Source organism: Phaenicophaeus curvirostris, chromosome 1 (genome assembly GCF_032191515.1).
Source record: "Phaenicophaeus curvirostris isolate KB17595 chromosome 1, BPBGC_Pcur_1.0, whole genome shotgun sequence".
Classification (NCBI taxonomy): Eukaryota; Metazoa; Chordata; class Aves; order Cuculiformes; family Cuculidae; genus Phaenicophaeus; species Phaenicophaeus curvirostris.
The window spans coordinates 136,461,580-136,487,373 of NC_091392.1; the positions used below are offsets into that span (position 1 = coordinate 136,461,580).

General features: G+C 36.1%; 1 protein-coding gene across 3 annotated transcripts in view; it reads left to right on the top strand.

Annotated features, from left to right (window-relative positions):
- PRKX (protein kinase cAMP-dependent X-linked catalytic subunit) overlaps positions 1-25,794 on the top strand; it is a 53,270-nt gene that overhangs the window by 8,172 nt on the left and 19,304 nt on the right. For all 3 annotated transcript variants that reach the window (XM_069875735.1, XM_069875744.1, XM_069875753.1), the window contains exons 2-4: positions 13,173-13,341; positions 16,553-16,816; positions 24,801-24,920. In XM_069875735.1, the coding sequence (XP_069731836.1) occupies positions 13,173-13,341; positions 16,553-16,816; positions 24,801-24,920 (553 nt within the window). The remainder of the gene's footprint in view (positions 1-13,172; positions 13,342-16,552; positions 16,817-24,800; positions 24,921-25,794) is intronic.

The window sequence follows — 25,794 nt, forward strand, 5'->3', positions numbered from 1 at the left end:
ATGGTCTGCCAGAAATAACTTCAGAGTGTGCACTGTAAAATTTTCGTTTGTTTTCAGGAAGATTAGTGGGTGACTCCTTGACTGTCCCTGAAGTACAAACAATGGTGACAGCTCAGTCAGTGTGTTTCTAAACTGGGATTCTTGTCCTCTCTTTCATCAAAATGTTTCAGGTTGCAAGTCAGTATGCTCAGTTTGTGTTCTGAGGCCACTAAGCTCTCACTGACTTTTGTGACTTTCAGAGGTCTGTGAAGACTTCTGCTATATGTCTTTAACCCACCCAGTTGTCACTCTCAGCAGTGGTGGATGTAAAAACTGTACTAAATCGGTAACATTGTTTTTATTCCCTTTTTTAGTGACCAGCATAGTTCAATCCACTTAAAATAAATTCACATTAGCAACCATGTATGCAGAAATTGCTCCTTCATTAACATATTTGGAAGTAATGTCATTTGGGATATAATAAATTCTGAAATATTTCTGAGTTTCCCAGTATTGCAACTTAATTCAAATTATGAAGAAAGCTTTTAAACAGAATCTCTTGTAATTTCACAGTGAGTAGCAGAGATTCCTTGGATTTGTTCATGGAAAATTTTCCTTGGTTCAAGTTGGTTTTGTTACTTATGTTTGTTTTCTGCTAGAAAAGGCAGCTGTGAAGAAGCTGTGAGAAAGACAGTGTCCTACAAGACAGAACCATTAGAAAATAAAGTATCTGAGAAGAGATTTGGAAAGAATCTGAAAAAAATAGAAACAACAAAACCTAGCACCAAAATTAGTGCAAAATGTTTTAAAGGACATGGAAGTATATTTTGGGGGAAAGAAGTTTTGGTTTTAAGTCAGTTTTTTGAATTCCAGTTGTATACATTTCATCCTTTGTCAGTTGACAAATAGAAACAAATCGGAGTACATACGTTCCTGGTGCTGTAAGGCCTATGAAAGCTATACAATACAATAATATAGAAGATAAAAAGGTTTATTTTGGTGGCAGTGGGGATGTGGTTTTGTTGCCTTTGTTATTGGGTAGCTTTAATTTTTCAGTGTTCCTCCTGCACTGTTGGTTGTGGATTAGGCAGAGCACAGCCTTGTTGGCTTGATTTGGGATAATTCTGAGAAACTTCTGTTAGTCTGTGATGGGACAGTTTGAAAGCATCATGTATGTTTTGTGAAATAAAAGCATTTACATCTGAAATCTAAAGGGCATTTTGGAAATATAACTTTTCCTCTCCTCCCTCTTTCCTCCCCAAATAAAATAAAAAGTTTAACATGATTTAATTTTCTGAGAAGTTGACCATAATAAGTGGCAAGGGAGTAATTCTGTAAATAATCAGCCTCACTGACATCAGAGGCAGATTGAGAAATAGTTTCTCAAAATTGCATTTAATGAAGATTTTTAATATTCTTGTAACATGAAATTATGTACGAGTTGTACTAAACTGCAGTTAATGTTACTTATCAGTGAATTCTTCATCTGTTGAGAAGAGCTTGCAGTACGTGCTAATAGTAAGTAGAAGAGCAAAGTTGTGAAATCGGAAATGAGGAAGACAACTGGCTTTGTGGCTAATCAGCCAGTCCCTCAGCCAACTTTGGTTTTTTTCTGATAGGTCTGCAGATAAACCCATCTATCTTAAAACTAAAGCAGGAGTTGGTTGTATAGTCATTGATTTCATAGCTTAGAGTATGCCTGTTTCAGGTTTCTTTTAAGAATTTCCTAGGAGTATACCTTGGTGATAAAGACTGCAATATAAACAATTTTGCATTTGAATCTTGATCTTATATGTGAAATGCTTTGATACTATGTACTTGGAGATAAGGGTTCACATCTCTGTGTTAATTTTGAATATTTTTTTAATTTTACTGACCTTTTTGCATTGTTGCTATTTCTGTTTTAATAAAGAAAGTTCTTGGTGAACTGACGGCAAACAAAGTGGATGAATAGTCAAGGCTGGCAGACTGTAGTGGAAGTGAATGCATAGATGAAGCCATACCTTTGTTTCAGAATGTTGGAATTGCTACTTCAAAATGATGTTGGGAAAGGAGAATAGGATAAGGGAACTTAACACTGATTTAAGACGCTCTTCCATTTTGTTTAGGTAGGTCTGTGTTTCCTCGATATTGTTTTTCATCACTGCAAGACAAGTAGAACGGTGGAAGTGTGGCTAGATGCAAGGTTGGGTATTCTAAATGATTTTGTGTATAATGAAACAAATGTTACTAGTGCTTGATTTCATAGAATCATAGCATAGTTAGGGTTGGAAGGGACATTAAAGATCATCTAGCTCCAACCCCCCTGCCATGGGCAGCGACGTGTCCCACTAGACCAGGCTGCCCAAGGCCCCATCCTGCCTGGCCTTGAACACCTCCAGGGATGGGGCAGCCACAACTTCCCTGGGCAACCTGTTCCAGTGTCTCACCACTCTCGTGGTGAAGAAATTCTTCCTTATATCAAGCCTAAATCTACCTCTCTCCTGTTTATACTGGTTCCCCCTCGTCCTATCACCACTAGCCTTTATGAATAATCCCTCTCCAGCTTTCCTGTAGGCCTCTTTCAGGTACTGGAAGGTCTCTGAGATCTTCTCGGAGCTTTCTCTTCTCCAGGCTGAATAAACCCAACCCTCTGAGCCTGTCCTCGTATGGAAGGTGCTGCAGCCCTCTGATCATCTTTGTAGTAACAGGTAGCAACTAGAAGTTCAGATTTGGTAGGTATATCTGAACTTCTTGTTGTTATTAGTTAATACTGACTGTCCAATGTCAGTGAGTTTGTTATTGCTTCATCTGGAAATAAGCCAGCTATCCTGAAGTTGGATGCTCTTGCTTGAAATACTGCCAGATTATCTCCTGTAATAAAATACTTCGATAAGCCTCTTTCTAATCTTCATGTGATTTGGCAGTTAAAATGTTTATGGGAGAGAAAAGTTCTCCTGGTGGCAATTGGATATAACATCTAGGGAGAGATTCAGTACTCCAGATACTCCTAGTCTAGTTGTGATTTCTAGCCTAATTGACTTTCATTTTTGATAGAGATGTTAGGAACTGCATTGTTGGAGAACAAACAAAACTTTGTTGCTTCATCTCCCTATGTTCTCTGAAATGCAATTCTTGACATAAAGTTGAACAGTGATTGTAGTAATAGGAGAAAAAAAACCCCACCACCTAGAACACTTGAGGGAGGGGGAGAGCAGAGAGAAGGAAAAAAGCTGTATTGTTTGATCACTTTGCTTTGGAGGTCCTCCCATAGCCTACTTGGTAATAAAGCACAGTCATCTCTGAAGAGTTTTACATTTCATATACAGACCTCATTTTTAAAGACTGAGGAAGTCTAGATTTGACTTGACTAAAAAGGGCAGTACGGTAAAAACGGGTGCTTAGGGACTTTTTAAACATTGATGGCACTTAACATGTGTGTTGGCAAATCCTGTTAATTGAGATTTGAGAATGGAATTCAGAGAGTGGGATTTTGAAACTTAATATTTGTGTGAGTGTATTTGTTCCAGTTCTATATCAGATATAGCTTTGTTTGGATATTGTAGATTTAATTCCTCTTTCTTGAATAATAGCTCTTTAATTGGAGAATATTATGTCCATTCTATTGCCAAACGATGGTGATTTCATCACCTTATGTTGGACAGTGTTACACTATTTTTTGTATAGTGCATTCTAGTATGAGAGAATTTGGAAATGTAATGAACATGTGAAGTAAATTCTAGATACATAATACATCTTTACTCTGTAGTCTCTCAGGAATATCAGTTGATACTGTCTTGTGGAGATAAACGAAGCCTTCCTGTAGAGGAATACTTTTTTCCACTTGGTGAATTCTCAGTGCATTAACCCTTAACCAAAAATCCATTTGCAGTGCTTGTTCCAGATAGAAATGGTGTTTTAGGAGAAGATTCTTACTGGCTTGTAATGTGATTTTTTTATCAGTATTTATTTATTTTTAATAAAACTGAATTTATAGAAGACAGAATACAGGGTCTCTGTGGTCCAGCACACTGTTCATAGCTTATAAATGTAAAGAAATTATTTTAGTCTTTTGGGAAGGTATTAATTTTGCTATAATTACAACAATAAGTTCTTAGGGCATGTTATAATGAAATTGTTAGTACAACCCATTAAAAAAAAAAGCAAACTAAATACAGTTTTCAGAGAAGGACTTACTTGTATCAGAAAAGGACTTAGTTGTATCAGAAATCTTTTCATTTTTTGGTTTGCATGACAGCTCAAGTGTAAGGTAAACATAATAATTTTATATACCTTAAGTACCTGTACCGTATAAACTTGAATGACATGTAGAATTACAGATTATATGTGTAAGTGCATGCTTGCAAGTTGGATGTGGTTTGAGCTGTAATTATTTGTAAAAACTATATCTCTTCTTTCTTGTGTGTACTGTTTATTAAGTATATTAGTATTTTTTAGAAAATTGCTAGATGAATGAGTTGGCTTTTCTTCACTGGCACATTCATGATATTGTTCCAGTAAATTTTATTGAGGTCACAGTGCTGAAGACTATAAACTTATGTAGGTATCATTTGGCATAGTTCTGGTGACCTGTATGAAGAATTTAATGAGATGCTAACAATTATTTTTTTAAACCTTTCAATGTGTACTTCTCTATGCAAGTTAGCGTATTCTGTATCAGTAATTTCCATGTCGTGAAATACCACCTGCATTTGTCAGAGTGTATAGCTTTAAGATTGGTTTCTTCTGTCTGAATCTAGACCTACGGCAGTGCAAATGACTGTCAAACCTATGTGTGTAGAATCACTTTATAATCAGCAGAGGGAAATAAGTAGTTCTGGGTTCATAAATTGGATGTGTAGAACTGCTCAATTGAATGTAGAAGTGCCTGTTTTTTTTTCTCCCTCTGTTGACTTGGAAAGGATTTTACCTAGCTGGTGGAAAGGTAAGCTCTGTAATAAGTAAGGAAGATCCAGCCCAAGGTGATTGGGAAGGCTGTTGGTTGTTCAGTAGAAGTGGAGAAGTTTTGTCTCTCGGCTTGTGTTTGGAGTACAAACGAGCCAGTCAGTTACTTGCAATAGGCTAAGATCTATGGCAACTTTTCAGGACATCCATCCATTGTATTTTTTTAATGTCCGGCCGTAAAGAGATGACATGCAGCTATGTGCTTCTCTGTCGTAATCTTCTGTCATTGAAAGAAGAAAGAACTACAATTTGCTATCAATATCAGTCTTAAGGTTTGAAGGCATAATGTGAAGAATCAACTTTCTGATGCATTGAGGCCTCTAACTGCTACTCAGTGGACAGGATGTCTTTAGTGTGAAAGTCTAGAGGGTTTTTTTTCTTTTGTTATCCTGAGGTAGCTCTAGGTCAGTGAAATTTTAAAAATGAATGTCAAAAGTCTGAGTGAAAAAAGGTTATAATAAAAAAATGGAAAAAGGAGGTATTAGCTGCCACTGGACTTAATTTTCACTGCTGATTTGATAGAGTTTACTTTCTGAGTATTAGTGTATCTGGATTTCAACCCTTTCTAGCTAAATCTCAGTGCTGTTGGTATACATGTGTAAATATGCCAGTGTATTTCTGGATTAGAGTCTTCTGTGCCTAATTCTGTGGTAACACAAAATAGCAGGGAACGGGTAATCTTGACCAGTTATCTACTAGCTGTCTATTTAGCTGTTTCTTTAAACATACAAGAGAATGTGCTGAGTACATTTAAATTAGGTCCAAGTATTTGATCCGTCTTCATCCAGGGGCTCTTCAATGCAGTGTACTCTTCAGTCTCATACTTATAAAAATGTTGTGGAAATACCATATTAAGTAGTGAATAGCAATCCATTTCAAAAGTATTATGCAGTTTTTTGTGCTCTGTATGAAATTCCCCCCTTCATTTGTTTGTCCTTTGGCACTACTTCAAAGGAAGATGGAAGCGAAATCTAATTGAAAGAAACATATTGTAAGAGGTACCAATCCTCAAAGGCTTCTGTCCAGTATTGGTGAAGGAGGAAATTGGTCAAGTACAAACAATGTGGCTTTTATTGCATTCATTCAACAATAATAAACCTTTGTGCTTTAGCAATATTTTTTTGTTTGCTTTTTAAAAGGGCACAAGTCAAGGATATTAAGCTTGATACTTTCTTTGCAGTAATATTGGACTCACTTGCATCAAGTAGTTCTTTCAGAGAAAACAAAGGAAGAAATGTGTAAAAGATGAGTTTCAGGACAGACAAAACCATGCTGATGATGTAAAACGTGTGGAGGCACATATTTCTGGGTTGGAAAGGAAAGTGGCTAGTCAGGTGTTCCATACCTACTAAGTACCCCTATTTAGCTTCACATAGTTCAGAGAAGGCTACTCTTAAAGTTTCAGCCAATGCTTCTGCATGTATCCCTGATCTTTATCAGATTCCATGTAACTTTAACTTGTGTGGAACGAAGTTATTCTTTATATTCTTCATGGATTATTGCATTTGTAAGTGTTTTGTTTCTGAGTCATCAATATGTTATTTTTATTTATTTTTCTTAGATGAGAACAGGAGTTTTGGGCACTGCCATGTTTTGTACTTGTTTGGCTAGTAAACCTCGTTTTACATTTTTTTGTTTTCTTCAGGTATAGTTATAAGCTTTGTCCATGCAGTGGTTTTGTTGCAACATTTCAGACCTAATATGTTCAATTGTAGCAACTGACAGACCAAAAGCTACTGGAAAAATCTATGAAGTGCCTGAACTGTGGTGCCTCCTCTACAGAGGTGATGGTTTAAACTTTTAAGACTCTTTCCTTTAGTTGAAGATATTAGGAAAAGGTCTTAAGTCTGTCCCTGACTTCGCGACCCAGGAAATCGTTTGATAGCATTTTGGTGGGGTTTTTTGTGGAAAAGCAAGCTAAATTATTTCTGTGCTGAATTGGAGCAAAGTAACTAGCCAAATCAGTTTTGTAAACCCTTCCTGTAAATGGGGGAAATGAAGGTGAGGATAGAAGTATTGACAAATGATGAGAGGCAAAGCTTTACAGTCCTCTTGGGTAGAGATATGATTGTGGGAATGAACCTTAGCACCAGAGCTGAATTTTCCAATTTAGTATGTACCTCACAGTCTTTCTTTGTACCTTCGTTGGGAGGGGCAAGAAACCTCTGTGAAGCACTTCTAACTTGTAATTAGAATAGAATAAGTAAAAAAATGGTATATTAATGTTAACTTGAATTCTTTATGCACTACCAGAGATAAACTGCAAGGTTACTAATTTTCATAGAAAATTAGAGATCAGTCCCTTTCAGCTTAAACTGCTTCTGGGACATGTAGTTAAAAATTTTGAATGTAGTACTAATCCCAATTCAATAATTAGGAGCCATGTATTCTCAACAGCAGACCCAAAATGAAACAGTATCTGAAGAGAGAGCAGAATTTACCATTTTGGGTTGTAATATAAAGGGTTATTTTGTCACAACATTTTTAAAAGTTTTTTTTGCTAGGAATCTTGTAGTCTAAAATCTGGTATTGGGTGATACATAGAATAATTCTAGACTTATTTTTTTATTTGACTGCTCTTTGCTTAAGTTGGATTATTTCATGATGAATTCATGTTTGTTTTTGTTTTGGGTTTTTTTGGCTTTTTGGTTTGTTTTTTAGCTGCCTATACATCCATCAGTTTGTTTGGGGTTTCATTTTAAGGAAGTTGTTTCATAGTGTTTCTAAATGCTTACAGAAAGACAATAATTAAAGCAATGGTAAAAAAATAACTTTGAGCACAAATTTATTTAGAAAGAATCCTGAATTACTCTAAACTTGATGGATAGCACCAGTCAGTGGACGGGAGGTGGCTACATGTTGGGGTTTATAAATCTGGCTTTTGTTGTTTGAGATGGGTTGGTTGTGTTTTTGTTGCATCCAACAAAAAAACCCGATCACTTTAGTATTTACTTTCCAAGAAGTCCTCAGCTAACATGCTTATCTTAATCTCTCCCTAGTCTGCTTATGGCTACCAACAGAGACCAAAATGTAGCACAGTAGGAAACATTTCTTCTAACTGTAAATAAAAGCAAATACATCTGATGCTTTTTGTAGGCATCTGTGGAAGTCAGGTCCAACCCCTTTGGGACTCAGAAAACAGTCCTCAGGGTCATGGATCTCACATGACCTAGTTTATTCTTCATTAAAGCAGATGGTATCTATCTGAGCAAGGCAAACTTGGTTTTTAAGAAAGAGCTGGGGATTAAAAGGATGGGAAGCTGGAACAGCTGGGCCTAATTAATGGGAGCAAATAAAGTGGCAAACTGAGCATTAAATTAGTCATCTACATCAATAACAAATATTCAGTACATGACTACTCACTCAATTGTTTTAGCTGATCAAAAGTTGCAGGATTGATTTTCCTAGCATCAAAAGTAGCTAAAATTACGTCAAAAATATTCCCACAGTCTTTATTCTTTTCTACTAGGCTTCAAAGAGTAAAATTCTGGAAGCTGACTCTGGTATTTTAGCATGGTGTTAGGGAATCCAGCTTGTTTTGTAAGGCTGAGAATGCCCTTCTTGCATTTGATACCTAGGCCAATCTAGTCCTCTGTCGTTCTTGGCCCTCTCAGTTTGTGTGTATTTAACATGAGAAGGTTACCTAATTGAGAAGATTGCTGGCATTCCTTCAGGTTCTGCAACCACATTAAATTTGCAAAGGGATCCAAAACTTTTATTGTTTCTGTTGTAAACACATTATACTGGATTAGTGGTTAGCATTTTGCATGTTTTATTCCGTTTGTCTGTTTAGCCCTGAAAATCTCTTAATTGTGTTGCATGTTGTAGATGGCCCAGGCATTCTTCACTTGCTTTTATTGGTGGTGGCCAGAAACCTTCATGTGTTATGTGCATTAGCAGGGAGAAGGGGACTGTGCAAATAAACTATACCTCCTTCAGACCTTCTAAAAACAACTATTTTCATGAGGTATAATTTCCTGATGTAAGTGTATTTTTTTCTCTAAAACCGACATTATGTGCTATAATATAGACAGGTAGGAATGTGTGTATCTGGCCATTGCTCTTCCTTCAAAAGGATAGTACTTTGTAGATCCCAGAACTTGCCCAGAGTGGTACACAGTCCCTGAAGTTCTCTTTGTTTGAACTAAATTATAAATGAATGTCAGTACTATATTGTGCAAATCTTTCATTATCGTGTGCAAATGGTCAGGTGCAGAGTATTTCTACTTTAAGGTAATCTTATGGAATGTTCACTAACCTGTCACAGAAGGTCAAATTTAGCCAGTTTATGTAGGTGAGCTCTGAGGTGATCAGGGCAAAAAATTCAACAATTCTTTCATGGGGATTCATAGAAACTGTTCATGAGCTTAGTGTCTCCTTGGAGGGCAGAAGACAGTGATGCTTTGATAGAAGATCAGTACACTGCATTTTTCTTCTTCCAAAACCCTTCCCTCAAATTTATGGTGCTGAGCCTTCATCTTCCATGCTGCCACTTCACTACTTATATCTTCTAGATTTCTTCCCATGAATGTGAGGGGCAGAATTTCCAAGTAGATCCGTTTGGATAAAATGGCTTGATTTTTCTTGACTGTGCCAAACCTTAACAATATCTTTTTGCAGCCTCCCACCTTGACTGTCCTGTCCCCACCCTGTTCCTTGCAGCTCCCCACCATTTGCAAAGAAGAAAATTTTAAAAATCCTTGCAGAAATGACTAGAAGCACGAGAAGAGATCCAGACCAAAACTTTGAAATGGGTATTTGAATTGTAGTCATCTTCATATGCAAATTTTATTTGGATGTCTGTAGACTGGTTAAGCATTAAAAAAAAATAAAAAAATAAAAAAAGCTCAACAATTAGTCCTGTATGTGACTATGCAAAGGCATAAATTAAGCTCCATTTGCACACTTCTATATAGCTTTTGAAGTTCCAGCAACTTCTGCTGCTCCACCTTGTTAATGGTCCCACATGGTTAAAGTCTTTTTTTTTTTCTTGCTATGCTCTTTATTTCTCCTTACAGCGAGAGGAGTTTGAACGGCTTAAATGATGTACATAAATTCCAGAACATCACTGTTACTTTACTTTAAGGCTGTAAGAGAGTGTGTTATTTGTCAAGAGTACTGAAAGCGTGATGGTTGTGTGTCTGGGTACTGTCACTGCCAGCTGATGTAGGCATAATGGATTTTCTGAGAATACTTTAATGGGAAAAGACTTGTATAATGAGAAGAAATGTCTGGAGACAAATAATAGTTGACTTCTTGGTCTATATTGTCTTCCTGATTGCCATAGTTCCTTGGAATTGGGCTAAAGATATTTGAAAAAGGACTGTCTGCAATCAGTTCAACAGTAAAACTGGTTGGGGAGGTTGGATGTTCTCATCTGTCTGTGTGGTTAGGTTTTCCTGGAGGCTGTCTGGATCAGGTGCTTGTCACAGTTCTAGAGTAGCCTGCCTGGCTTTGCTGCTCCTGGCAGAGATGTTTTTAAAGAGGCAGTGTTTCCAAAGTTAGAACTATTGCTAAATAAGTCTCTGACAGGTCTTTCTTTGAAAATGAATGGAACTTGGGGTTGTTACTATTTTTACCATTGTTATCTCAGAGCAGCACCATTTGTAAAGTTAGACTAATGGCATAATGAAAAATTAAAGCATTCTAAAATAAAAATCTCTAGGACAAATAGGAGAAGTCATGAAACATGAGATCATCAGAGACTTTCCTATTGATTATATCTGTTCAAGCACTTTGTTCAAACAAGTATCAAAATGCATCTAAAACCAGCATTTACTTATGGGCTTGGTACTGTTAATTTCCTTGAGTCCACGTTTGGAAGTCTTAAAACTTGAAGATATTTAGTTCTGCTGTGCAGTATGGCTATAGTTATTCTTGACAACGTTTTTACACAGAACTTAAATTGCAGTTCCTAATTCTGAAATAGCCATAGTTAATTTTTTGTCTGTGCATACAATAAAGATGTAAATAACCAACATTTTAAATAGCTTGAACAGATGATTCTGCTTGGAAGCTCTGGGGCCTTTTTTAATTTTTTTTTTTTTTTTTTACTGGAGAAGCCCATACTGATAAAAATATGGTTGTTTACACGTGTGGTCATGTAATGTGCTGCAGTGTTAAAGAATTCAATTGCATGATAAATTTTCCAGGGTAACCTGATGGCTTACTCTGCTATAACAGCAGGCTTTATCTGAGACCTGTTTACAGCTTTCATAGTTAAAGAACTGTAACTCAGGACAAGTGGGAATGTAGAACTGCTTTGACAGAATCTTTTGTGCTTGGACAAATGTCATCCTTTCTGAGTTTGTCTAGTGAGAAGTTTTGTCTCGAAAGCTGGGTTTGAAAGCTTTATTGGTACTGGAGATTCAAATTCCATGAAAGTGGATTGTTGAAGTTGTTAGTTTCCAATTTGTAATATTAGAATTTTGTTTGGATTTTTAGTAAACGTTGTGCTCTTAAACACTATTACAAGTGACTGGAAAGAATAAACATTAAATAAAATGGATTTTTAAAGTGAGACTACACATACAGAAAACAAACTTTTTTTTTTTTCCTAAGTTCTCCAGTTTTCTGAACTGATTAGAGGCAAATATTCCCTTGTTTTTAATCTCCTCCCCAAGTAATGCAGTTTTGGAAGTTCGTTTTTTGGTCTCTTCTCACTGCTTCTCTCTCAAAATCTTCCCTTTCATGTACATGCTTCTCTCCCTACACCTACTATGTGTCTTAGCAAATCAACTTGTAATCTAGGTTGATTATAACTAGTCAGCACAATCTGAAATCAATTGTTATACCACTGCCTAATACTGAAGCAGGCCTATGGGCTGCCTTCCTAGGCTGTGTGCAACAAAGGGTGTTGATTGTGAGTTTAGGTGTAAGATTTTCAGGTTTTTTTGCAAGGTGTTTCTCAACATGAGAGTGATCTTTTCACAAGCTAGGCAATTGGTTTGAGTGCCAAGCATCCTTTATTGCAGCACATATTTCTGTCAGAGAATAAGTTTAAAATATCTGGTGGACTGTTCTAATGGAACCTATATGGCATTGTTTAATGAGTGAAAAAACAACCCAAGGACCTGAAATGTGCGTTCATTTTCAAATATATAACACTGTGCTGCAGTACAAATAGAAGTGTGGCTAAATGTGGTGATTTTAACTTTCATTTCAAACAAAGAGAAATACTCAGTTGAGTTATGTATAATTGTCTTCAGTGCAATGCACTTAAAAGAACTTTAATGATCTCTGTATTCAATAGAGAAATGCATAATGCATTATTTAAAAGGCAATATGATTTTATTTTCCTTTTATAATTTGAGAGTGAATTGGAAAGGAATACATTAACTACAAAAAAAAGTGTCTGAAGTCTACTGTTTCCATGTAATATAAAGATGCAGATCTTTTAAATTTTTTTTTATGAGGATCACTGATGGTTTGGGGTTTTCTTCCCCTCATTCTCTTATCCTACTGAATCACTTCACCTCTCTGTGCATGTTTAAAGGACTTAAATCTCACTCGAGTAATTGTAGACAACTGTTGTCAGTCATTGAACCTTGATGGATAAGTGTTTTGAAATTTTTTTGATGTTTCTGTACTCTTCATGTTATTAGTTTCTACATTTTAAATCCTGATTGATTTTTAGCTATCTTTTGATATATATGGGAAGTTAAGTATATTTTTGTGTGGTGCAATTACTAAATCCATTACAACTGAACATTACATTCTTGGTCTGTGATCCCTTTTTCTTTTATGCCACACACTGTGCATATAATAAATTGAATGCTATTTTTGAGTTTATCCCTGCTCTAGTCGCTCGGTCTAAATTAAAAATTATCGCCGAGTTATAAGAGAGTGTTTCCCAGCCTTTCTTCTGCACGTGAGAATAGTTTTACTTGTTTCGTTTATATTGGTTACATTTGAATCTTATATACTACATATTCTTTTTTTTTTACATCTCCCTTACCCTTTCTCAGTATGACTTCTCATCTTTACAAGAAATGCTTCCAGTATCTATTTAAAGAATGGCAGTATTGCAGTTCCGTAATTTTTATTAAATCATTATCAATAAGAATTGAGAAACCCCAAGAAAAAAATTGTATGTAATCAAGTAAGAAAAAATAATGCCGATAAACTGATGGCAGGGGGTTGGGGAACAACAGGAATTGTGTTTCTGTAGGTTTTATAATAATATAGTAAATTATATTTGCCTTTTTTCATTTTTATAGTAAGTCGACATTTCTTCTCTGACTTTTCAGGCACTGGTACTTTTGGGCGTGTTCATCTGGTGAAGGAAAAAATGGGCAAGCGTTACTTTGCACTGAAAGTAATGAGCATTCCTGATGTCATTCGACTGAAGCAAGAACAACATGTGCACAATGAAAAGTCAGTCTTGAAAGAGGTCAACCACCCCTTTTTGATCAGACTGTAAGTTGTATTTTTTTAATTTAACTCTGTATGTGAAGTGCAGTTAAAGTGTTAGTCTCATTGCAAGTACTTGTGTACTTAATCAACACCAAGCATTTGATTTCTGTTACATAATCTAGGCTAAAATAGACTTCAGACTAAAATATTTATTCTAGAAGAATCAAGAATTTAAAATCAAGAGGCATAATTTAAATATTTAAGCAATAGCTTATTATAAGCTTTTATGCTGTAGTTTACTCTTTTTTTGTTTTCCTACTGCAGAAGAGAAATTTTCTTAAGTGAGGGGAAAATGTTAATGAAGAAATGTTAGAATTGGCTCATCAAAATAACTTCTAGAAGGATTCTTGGTGTAAGAATGGCAAGAAAACAAGTATTTCTACATAGATATTTCCTGTAGACATCTAGATATAGATATAATTAATTATACCTAGTTTTTGAAAACTTTTTGTGAACTTTACTTTTGCAGGCTTGATTTTTAAATAATTTAAATGACTGCAAGAGTTCTTGTGCTTTGTTTCTGCCGTATTTGAGTGATGGAACCTATTGAGAAACATAATTTAAACACAGCTCATGAAGAATATTTTTTTAATGGAGATATGATATTTCTTTGGATTTCTTTATTAAGGAGAGGAGGCATCATAATTTTTTGTTCACAGCACCCTTTGTATGTCTGAGTCCATGTTTATTAGTGGGATAACTAAACCTCTGGGTAGTCACATAGTTATTTTCCGTTTGTTTTCTCATGCATAGATCCAGAGCGATTGACCAAGATTTGTTTTCCATTTACCTGCCTTAATCAGTTTTACATAAAACTAGATGAAATTAGCCTTACCACTTGCTGCAGGCATTGCAGCCTCCTTCCAGGGCTAAGAAAGTATCTGAAGGAAAAGGAGGTGAAGAAAGGATAGTAATAATCCCAAAGATGGAACCCTACAGGAGGAGGCAACTGTGGGTGCAGTGGTTCATGTTGTGTTGTGGTTTTGATATGTTTCTTTATTTTTTTTTCAAGAGAACAAGAATTAATAAAAGCCATCCATGTCTTATAGTATTAAAACCTGAAATAGATTATTATAGTCTGTGAGAATTCACAATGATATCCAAAGTTTATGTAGTGAAGACACTTCTTAAATTACACTATACCATGCATACTATCCTTATTGTAGTTTCTGAGATATTTTCCTTTTGTGTTTTAAAATACCATTTGAAGTAATCTGTAATGCAAGTATTAGTTATTTCTTTTTTCCATTTTTCTGTGGATAGACAGTCCCTTAAGAGTCAGTTCTTGAAGAAATTAATTCCCATAAAAATAGTATATTTTAATGGTATAGGTATTCCGTTTTTTCCTTTATATTGGTTGTCAGACTTTGTCCTTCCTGTCCCCTGTACGTGGCTTTTTAAACATACGCTTTGCTTCATTTTGTGCATTCCTGTCCCTCTTCCTTTGTTTATTGTAGGTGCAACTTTGCCTAACTCCTTAAAATACCCAGAGTGTTTATATTATATAGTCAATAAAGATACTATGTTCATCATCATCAGCCACTTAATGATTATGATGCCTTTGTGATAGGGAAGCGTTGCCATGAAAGCAAAAAGCAAGCCCAGGCTATGCTTCCTTCTTCGCTTTGAAGGAAAGGAGGAGCTGTTGGATATCTGATAGTCTGCCTCATTTTCTTGGATATCCTCAGTGGCAGTATCGAGAAAGAAAATCTTACTGCGCAAAAGTCACTCATGGGTTTGGGAGTTCAATTTGCTCTGCTTATCTCTCTTTAGACTGTGCTTTGATTAGTAACCAGCTAATGAAGGGGGGGAAAAAGATATGTGATCATTCCATTCTTTTGATGCTGCAGAAGCAGTTACTAGAAGCTGAAGGAACTTTTTAATCTTGTTATTTTAATCTTGTATTGTTAAATTAGGTGGGAATACTGTGTTCTGTGTCTGCTTTCATAGTAGTAGGGATAGCTGTTTGTTTTGAAATGGTAGAATATTCTCCAAGACGCTGCCAGATACTTACTTTCTTCTCAACTGTTGAGTTACATTTGCGGGTGTGCTATATATGATCTTTAATGTGGGTAGAAATCAGAACAACTTTGTTTTGGAGAATGTGGGAGAGAAGATTCTTGTATTCTATAATGAAGCATTTGAAAACCACGTGGAGTTATTTTCTTTATTTGTTAGCTGCTCTTGACTGCATTGTTGTAACAGATGTACCACGATAATAGTTCTTAAACTTAAGGCAGGAGTCTGCGCAATGAGAGTTAGATTGATTCTGAGGTACAGAAATTAATTTTGCTTTATTGTCATTTTTACTTTTCCATTGCTTTTGTTTTAGATACTGTAGAAGAGCAAGCATTGTGATCTGGTGCTTATCTAGTAACTAATCACTTTAGTTGGGTTTGTATATTTCCAGGGACAACAAAGGAATAGACACTTTGGTGTCCTGGTTTTGAACACGTTAAACAACATTACAAAAGGAGATTCTGCTCATCTCCCATAATTTCAGCAATATTTAGTTAAATAGAAACATCATTATGACTTCTCAATACTTAAACACATGGGCCTATAAGAATGATGGGGACAAACTTTCAAGTGGGGCTGTTGCAACAGGACAAGAAGTAGTGGTTTTAAACTAAAAGGAGGGTAGATTTAGACTAGATATAAGGTAGAATTTTTATTATAGTGAGGATGGTGAAGAGCTGGAACAGGTTGCCCAGAGGGATTGTAGGTGCCCTACCCGAGAAACATTCAAGGTCAAGTTGAATGAGGCTGTGAGCAACCTGATTGAGTTGGAAATGTCCCTGCTCATTGCAGGGGGGGTTGACCTTTAAGGGTCCCTTCCAACCTAGACCATTCCACAAATCTGTATCTAAACAGTTGTCTAGTCTTAGTGGACTGAAAGTATACAGCGTCAGTTGTTAGGTGCCTTGCAGAGCATTATTACATACAGTGCAGTGGAGCCTATCAATTAGATTTCCTCTTAGCCTGGGCTGTGCACATGTTGAACTATCAGTTTTACTTTTCAAGTTAAGTCAGTTACTTGAATATCTGTTACATACTGCTGCTAGATTCTTAGAGTTTTAGTATTTGCAGAATAGGAACCATAAATTAATTATGTATATAGTTGGGGCAACACAGATCACCATATAAAAATTTACTTCTAAAGGAAATCAGGAAGAAAATTTGTTTATTCAATAAAGTAATATTTTTATTACAGATTTTGGACCAACCATGATGAACGTTTTTTATACATGTTAATGGAATATGTACCAGGAGGAGAACTTTTTAGTTACCTGCGCAACATGGGGCGTTTCAACAACAGCACAGGACTGTTTTACTCAGCAGAAATCATTTGTGCAATAGAATACCTGCACTCCAAAGAAATAGTTTACAGAGACTTAAAACCTGAAAATATATTACTAGACAAAGAAGGACATATCAAGCTTACTGATTTTGGATTTGCTAAGAAGCTGGTGGATAGGTAAGTGTAAGTTTATTATGGTTTAACTTGCAGAGTGTAATTACAGTTGGAAGAAAATACGTTTGATTTCAGTGCTCAGCATTTGGTCTGATATTTGTGTGTTTCACACATGTCAAATCCCTAAATATGAAGGAAATGATTGTCTTGAAATGGCTTCACAGAAACCAGTATCACCTATTAGGTATTACTTGGAGCGACATCACAGATAAGCTATCATAAAAAAGTATTTTGTATGAGTACGTTTGTGTATTTAGTTGTCAGCAGTCATATTGTAAAAAGGGAGTTGAATAAAGTAAAAGGAATGAATATTGACATGTGTACATCACTATATTAATTTGAGACATAATTCATCCATACAAGTTGAATTGCTAGATGTTTTGTAATTGCTGTTTCCTTCTGTTTCCTTGTAGAGAGTTTTTTTTTAAATCTGAGAGTAACATTTTAAAACTGGATAATGTGTTTTCACTAACCTGTTGCTAAAATAAACTGCAAAAGCTAGACAGAAACAGTAAGGTCAGCTTCAGCAATAGTATTTACCTAATTATCTTCTGCAGTGCTGTCGGCCGTATGTCTGTTTTATTAGCATATGCAAACTTGTTGATAATGCAGAGGTTTTTTCCCTATGATTTCTCTTTTCTCTCCATCTGAACTACCCTTCTAATACATGTTCTTAAAAGGAAGGAAGAGCTGAAAATAAGGGAAGAAAAAGCTTGCCTGTTATGTTACAAAAGCAGCATTACAAGATTTGTTACTATGCCCTTTGGGCACTTCTTGATGGAGACAATATCTGATTGTTCTTGTTGAGGCAGCCTAGTATGCGAGTTGGGTGTTATAGAGGTACTCATCGTCTTCACTCATCTGTTTTACCTGTTTAATGCTGCTTTTGCAGCAGTTTGGGAGGCAGGGGCGGAGTTCTACAAAATTAATTTGAAATGAAGGGGGATCTGAGGGATCTGTTCTTAAAGGATCCCTTATGGAGTAAGTCAGATGGGACAGATCAAGTCAAATTATGGAGGTCAAAGTTTTTTCCCTACAGGTTATGTGTTCACAGTGCTGGACTGCCTCGACACAGAAGAATGGTAGCCAGTATAATTATCCTGGTTCTAATCAACCTTAAAGTCTAAAATTCTGTTTTAAAACCGTAGTATTTTATTACTGGTATGTTTGATTGAATTCAGTTTCTACTGGGCAAGCATATAGGTCTACAGACATTGGCTTTTTGTTTAATATATATTGTTTCTTTAGATCAAAGTAAATTTTGCAGGAAGAGATAGGGCTACTTCCATGTAAAAAAAGTAGGACAGTCTATTTATAAAATGTTTTCATACAAATTCTTATGACTTCCTTTTTACATGTAGATACTGCCACTTAGTGGTTATTCTTAATTTAGATTTCTGTGGGTAAAAGGCACGACAGAAGTAACCCTTCATCTTTCAATCTGGAAGATGAATCTATAAGATTAAATTTGTTCAAGTAACTTGTTTGAATGTCCTGGAATGTATCACTACTGGTTTTAGAGTTTTGGTTTTTTTTCTATCCTGTCTTGCTGCGATTGAGGAGAGCTGCAGGAAGGGGATGAGGGGAGGAGAAGTCAATCAGTTTGTGTTGAACTGAATTACACTGTAGTAGTTTTATATTAATACCTGTTTTACCTATAAACGTACAACAAGTAATATAAAATGCAGAACACAGTTGGAAGGAACGAGTACTTTGTCAGTTAGAGCACAGTAGTTACCTATGCAAGTCTGATTCTACCACCATCCCTCCTATATAGTTTTCAACCTACTAGCTCTAGTAATTTTCACAACACTGTTTTTGTCACTGTAAAAAGATACAGTTCTCTGCAATTTATCAGCTAATGTACTCCAGTAGGTTATTTTATTTCATGGACTGTCCAACCTAAAATAGAGGAGATGTTTAGTCATTTTTATGCATGGCAGACAAATGTACGCATGAACCTTTCATATGTGTGTGTGTATATATGTGTGTGTATATATACATATATATATATAGGACATGAATTGTGAAAATAAAACACTTAGTATATATGCTTTTCAAACAGCTGTGAGGAAGCATGCCACTTAAGACCAATAAATGTTTTCCTAGATAAACAGGACATGTAAAATAAAACATGGTCTGCAGAAGACCTTCAGTGCAAGTACACATTTCTTGATACCTATTTGTTCTGAATGACTCTGTAGGTGTTTTATTCAGATTTTGTAAGCATTTGCCTTTCTTCCCATCATGATCTGTGAAAGGATGAAGTGTTCACCATGTCCATCTACATTTTTAAGCTGCTTTTTAAAGAGAGTGGCTGGCTTTTAGTCCACATCCCTGCTGTAGGAAGTAGCCTGCACATTTACCTTCTTATTAGTAAATTTTTGAAGTGCTAAACTAATATATTTTTCTAGAGAAAGAAGAAGGGGTAGAGGTTTTCTTTCCTCCTCCAATTCCTTATTGATATGTCCTTCTGTTTATCCTCTTTTTTCCCTTTTCAGTCATAGTGTAATTCTAAAAATTCTAATTTTTTCTCCAGAACAGTGTGTCTTTGCCTCAGCTGCTGTTTATTTCTTCTCTTTTCCATCTTGGTGTTCCTTTACTGAAGACTTAATAACCTTTTCAGTTTCTTGTAAGTACACTCGCATAAAATAGGTGTGCCACTACTTTAAAAGAGGGGTAGTGTCAAGGAAAAAGGAGAGGCGGGGACTGAAATGAATTATTGTTACCCCAAGGATGTAGAAAGGATTTGCTTTGAATTTTATAGCCATTACACTTTTAGACCTTTCTTTTCTAGCCAAGTGTATACCACTTTTCATGTACAATATATCTATTAAATAGGTTTCTGATCTTTCCTGCCATTGATTTTTTTCCCCTTTTGTGTTCTGTCAGAGAAACTGAGAGGTTTGTAGAATTTTTATCTTTTTATGCACAGATTTCACTCAGTTTTTTATTTTTAGAGGAATTTTATTCACTGTTAGTTTTAGTTTGCTCAGTTTAAGCCCAAAATGAAAAAGAAAATAATTAACTAAAATTCTTGTGGATATTTCTTCACTGTTGTTTAAACTGCAACTATCTTATGACAGTTCTACAGAGTGGACTTGAAGAGAAGTTAAAAACGAAACAAAACAAGTTGCTGCAAATTGTGTATTGTGTGTCACTTTAGAAGCAAGAATGTCTTGCAGAAAAAAACTTGTAGGCTGGAAAGAAAGCAATCTCCAATGATTGTAATTATGGAGAAACTTCCAGAAGAGAACACAAAAAAGACATTGCTGTTAATCTCTGGCTCATATGCATGAAGGTTGTCAAGGATTACAGAGGTGGATGCTGAATACTGTAGAAAACAAAAATATGTTAAACATTGAGACTTAACTTCTTCAAATAATACTGTTATCAAGTCCCGCAAATATTATTTTATAGCTTATCTTTGGACTAGAGTAGATTATTTGTTTCATTTCTGTGTTTTAAAAATAAATGTTGAACCTTATCAGCTATTGCTTACCTGTGTTTCAAATTGAAGACCCAGAGCAGTGTAATTTTTGTAGCAGTTTGAAGGAAACATCTAATCTTATTTTTCTGCTTTATAACTTTTCTTCAAAAGGATAATCTGTAGTTTCAGATAAATATGCAACAGTCATGAAATAGTAACTAAATAGTAACTAAAAAAATTACTTAATTTCTATGAAAATATAAACTGTCTTACTTCATGCATTTTCCAAAATAGTGTTTGTTTCCTGACCAACAAAAGAGGAAATACAAGGCATGATCATATGGCACAAATAAACAGCTTGACAAAGAATTTGAGAATGGATTGGGTTGGAAGGGACCTTAAAAATAATCTAGTTCCAGCCCCTCCTGCCATAGGCAGGGACACCTTCCCCTAGATCAGGTTGCTCAAAGCCTTATCTGATCTGATCTTGAACACCTTCAGGGATCTGGGATCTACAACTTCTCTGGGCAACCTGTTTAACTGCCTTACCACACTCATAATAAAACAATTCTTCCTACTATATAATTTAAATATGTTAGCCTTTCCTTTATTTGTGGTTTTCATTTTGCTTGGTTAATAATGATCTTGTTATTAACCTGTAAGATCATTGATCTTAGTTACATTGTCACCAGCAAATTATAAGGGTCCTGGAAGTCATGGTCAAGTGTTAAAATGTTGGGGGTTTGTGTATCCTAGAGGACCTTGATAAGCCATGAAAACCAAAGGCTGAATCTTGGCTGAATTGTGCATTTATTGTATTAGTAGTCTGGGGGAGGAAAGGATAACTGTTGTCGGGTACTGTCCTGCAAACTGGCTTGTTCATTAAAATGAACTTCTGCTTAATTTCTATAGCCCTTCTTCCCAAAGACAGTAAAACTGGTAGCTGCTTCATTTGCAGAGCTGGCTAAATCAGGCCCACCCAGAGCCCTGGGCTAGAGGACTAAGACTGTGCAGATGATAAACTCCCAATTAACCCCGAACTTGTGTGGGATTTTCTGCTCCAGCTGGATCCCTGTAAGTCGATGGGCCCTGATGGGGTTCGTCCAAGGGTACTTAAAGAGTTGGCTGATGTCATAGCAAGATCTCTCTCAATGATTTTTCAGTGCTTTTTAGAATCTGGAGAGAGGTACCACTTGCCTGAAAGCTGGCAAGTGGTGTCCCAGTCTTCAAGAGGGGCAGCAGGGATGACTCCAGTAACTACAGGCCTGTTAGTCTCACTTCAGTGCCTGGTAAGATTATGGAGAAGATTATTCTGGCAGCTACGGAAAAACACCTGAAAGACAACAGTCATTGGTCCCAGCCAGCACAGGTTTATAAAGGGAAAGTTCTGCCTGACAAACTTAATTTCCTTCAATGACAATGTTACCCACCTAGGTGACCAGGGAAAGCCAGGCGATGTAATCTTTCTGGATTTCAGCAAGACCTTTGATACTGTGTTGCACAGTATCCTCCTAAACAAAACATCCAGCATAAAGCTGGATAAACACATAATGCAGTGGGAGAACAATTGGCTGATGTGTCAGGCTCAAAGGGTCATAGGGAATTGGGGTTAAATTAGCAGGATTCCTCAGGGACCCATCTTATGACCAGTACTTTCTAATATCTTCATAAATGACCTGGATGCAGGACTTGAATACTAACCAAGTTCGATGATGACGTGAAACTGGGGGGTAGCTGTTGGCACTGTTGAGGGCAAAGAGGTCCTGCAGAGGGGTCTAGACAAATTGGAGAGCTGCGCAATTGCCAGCTACAAAGTTTAACAAGGACAAGGGCCAGGTTCTGCACCTGGGATGTGGCAACCCTGGATATACGTACAGACTGAGGTGCTAGAGGCTGGAGAACCTGTGGAAAGGGATATCAGGTGTTCTGGCTGATGGCAAGTTGAACATGAGCCAGCAGTGTGCCCTGGCAGGCAAGAGGGCTAACTGTGTTGTGGGGTGCATCAAGCACGGCATTGCTAGCTGGTCAAGGGAGGTGATTGTCCTGCTGTACTCCACACTGGAGCAGCCACACCTAGGATATTGTGTGCAGTTTTGGGCACCAAGATATAAAAAGGATATCAAGCTACTGGAGAGTGTCCAGAGGAGGACCACAAAGTTGGTGAAGGGTCCAGAAGGGAAGTTATATGAGAAGCAGTTGAAGTTGCTTGGCCTGTTCAGCCTAGAGAAGAGGAGACTGAGGGGGGACCTCATAGCTTTCTCACAAGGGAAGGAGGAGGAGCAGGTACTGATCTCTTCTCTCTGTTGATCAATGATAGGACCAGAGGGAATGGCAGAAAGATGTGCCAGAGGTGGTGTAGGTTGGATATTAGTAAAAGGCTCTTCACTCAGAGGGCCATGGGGCACTGGAACAGGCTTCCCAGAGAAGTAGTCATGGCAGCAAGCCTGACAATATTCAAGAAGAATTTGGACAAAGCACTCAGACACATGGTGTAAGTTTTGGGGTTGTACTATGTAGGGATGAGTGTTGGACTTGATGGTCCTTGTAGGTCCCTTCCAGCTGAGGTCATTCTGTGATTTCTGAAAATTAATATTACAGCTTTGTAAACCTTAGGGGAGGAGGTTTTAAAACTTCATATTTTGTTTTAAAAGACAGCAAAGCTTTGTTGTTTTGCTTGATCACGTAGTCCTGATCTAGGCAACTGCTAGATGGCAGCAGTGTGTAAAGCAGTACTCTATGTAAGAATTTTCTTGACTTCTTGATTTGGAAAAGGAGAGTTTGTATTTTCTGGTGTTAAAAATTATGCCACCCTTGTATGATAAAAATTAAAGATGTATTCTTTACATTAATCACCATAGTTTCAAGAACCGTGGAACACCTGGGAGCACAGTGTGTCTAACGCATTCTGGCCATTTATGTAAGGAATTTAACTTTTGTCATATTAAAATCTGGCCTAAAGAAATACAGTTCTGTATATCATATGTATTCATGTAAAGTCTTGACTTCACTGTACAGCTCTTTTTCCTTGATCTTAAGTATTTTTATGATTCAAGACTAAGGCTGAAAAAAAATAAATGAAAAAAGGGAAAAAAACACCCAAAAGCCGTGCTTAAAATAATTCTGCAATCTCAGAAAACTGTATTATTTAATCTTTTTAAAGAAAAAATAAAATTATTCACCACAGGTGCATCCTTAATTTCTATTCATGGTTGAGAAAAAAGTCTGTTAACTGACACTGTTCTCCTAAACTTAAAACTAGGGAGAGTTATATATTTCTTCTAAAGGTGATAGCTCTTCATCCTAATGTATTTGTTCAGGACCGTATGACTGGTTTTGATTTATGCGTTAGAGAAGATTCTTTGTGCACTTGCAAAGAAAACAATTAGTTTCTTTTACTGCAAGTTGATCCTGATATAGTTGAAGATGTCCCTTCTTGTTGCAGAGTTTTGGACTAGATGACCTTTAAAGGTCCCTTCCAACCCAAACTATTCTAGAAGTTAGAAATCATGTGCAGTGGCTGTTAATTTTGTGATGATATACTTCGTAATTTCTTACTAGAACTCTTCTTGAAATGCAGTGTGCTTTTTTTTTTGTTGTTATTTCATCATCTCTTGAACCGATGAGCATTTTTTCAAAGTTTCCTCTTCTGACTTGCTATCAAGGAAGTGTAATTTATTCAGAATGGAAGCATGATTTTTTTCATGAGTGTGTATTTAACAATGTCAAGGTGATGAAACCAAGCAAATTCTGCGTGGGTATTTTTGCAAAAAAGATTTAATGTTTCTGAAAGAAATTGTTTCAGAAAATTTTGTGTTTCAAATTGCAATTTGGTCTTTGTAAATATCAACTGCTTAGCTGCAGTTTATTTCATAAATTCATAGAACCTGAAGTATTCCTTTCAGTTAGGTAGCAATATAACATTTTTTTAATTTCCTGAGCTTATATTAAGGTAGATATGACTAGAAGTTACATTAAAATGTATCAAAAACAGCATTACTCATGTATCTCATACTTGCTTAACTGTACTTTGATTGCTTAGATTATAAAAGGAATCTTGCTTATGTCTGCATCTGTTTACTGATTTAAAGTATTGCTTCTTTTTTCCTCTCCCTTTTTTTTTTTTCTCTAAACTAAATTTTTTCCTTTTGCCGAAAAAGGCCAGTAAGGGTACCTTTTGCTGGGTCTGTCAGTAGTCCATGAACTCCCATGGTCTGCAGTTCACAGGCTGTGAAACACTGTTGATCATTTCAAAGCATTGTATAGCCTAATGGATAGAGTACCACACCAACAGTCATGAAACTCAGTGCATGGATGTTTTCTATAGTCAAGAAGTTTCCTAATTTCCACGTATCTCTGAGAATCAGAGCATCATCAAAGTAATCTTTTTAGATCTTGCAGAGGTCTTTCTTTTTTCTGTTCTTCCTATATACAATAAATACTTTGGCATATGTTGGGTACTTCCTACCTGTGTGTTTTTTCTGTTACTGTTGTTTAGGTTTCACTTCAATCTGGATTTTTTTTTGTTGTTTTGTGGTTTTTTTCTTCATTTCTTCCCAGAACATGGACGCTCTGTGGCACTCCTGAGTACCTTGCACCAGAAGTTATACAAAGCAAAGGCCATGGAAGAGCAGTGGACTGGTGGGCACTGGGCATTCTTATATTTGAGATGCTGTCAGGGTAAGTGATAATGATTATTATATCACAGCAATATTTTTTATAATATATATATACACACACAAAGAGGATTCTTTACTAGTGCTATTTACAATATTCAGAGTAGCAAATTTGCACTATATTTGTTGTTGATATACCAGTTTCATTCCTGCTTCTGAAGAAAGATATTAGCAAGCTGTACAAAAGAACATGCTTCACTGTTGTTACTAGGATTTTTTAGTTTTTTGAGTTTGTTGGTTTTGTTTGGTGATTTTTTTTTTAAGACTTTTTGAACAGCTGTTCTTACTCTTATTTGTTTAGGAAATTCAGGTTTTGTTAGAATTCAGGTTTTTATATACAAAATCATTTTATTTCAAGGGTGAGGACAAAGACAACACGTTTTCTTGGAAACTTCTGTAGTTAATTTCTAGCATAGTGAAATAATATTTGCAGTGAGAACTTTAGTCTGTAAAAATGCGTAGTGGCAAGTAGGAAAACTTTTATTAGTACAGTTTGTATTATTGCTGAGGACTGGTTTACTTTAAACCAAAGAAAAAGAAGAGGTGAAAAGCTTAAAAGGTCTGTTTGCTCAGGTGCTACTTTTAAAGTTTTGGAATTTGCTTAATAAGCAATGTTTCCAAAACATGCAAATTCAAACTGAAGAGAGACCTTCTGGCGTTAATATAATTAACTGTTCCTGACTTTATGTATTAGGTAGAAAAAAAGCAATTGTCTTAATTTGGTCTCATTTAAAAAAAAAAATAGTATTTTCAGTAAAATAAACAAGTGATTTGGGGAGAATGTGCAATTCTGATTGTGTATTGAACAAAGCATCCATATGTTTTTCCTTGGTTTTTGTCCTAGTGTATTTTGAAGCTACTTGCTAAGAAATCAGTTT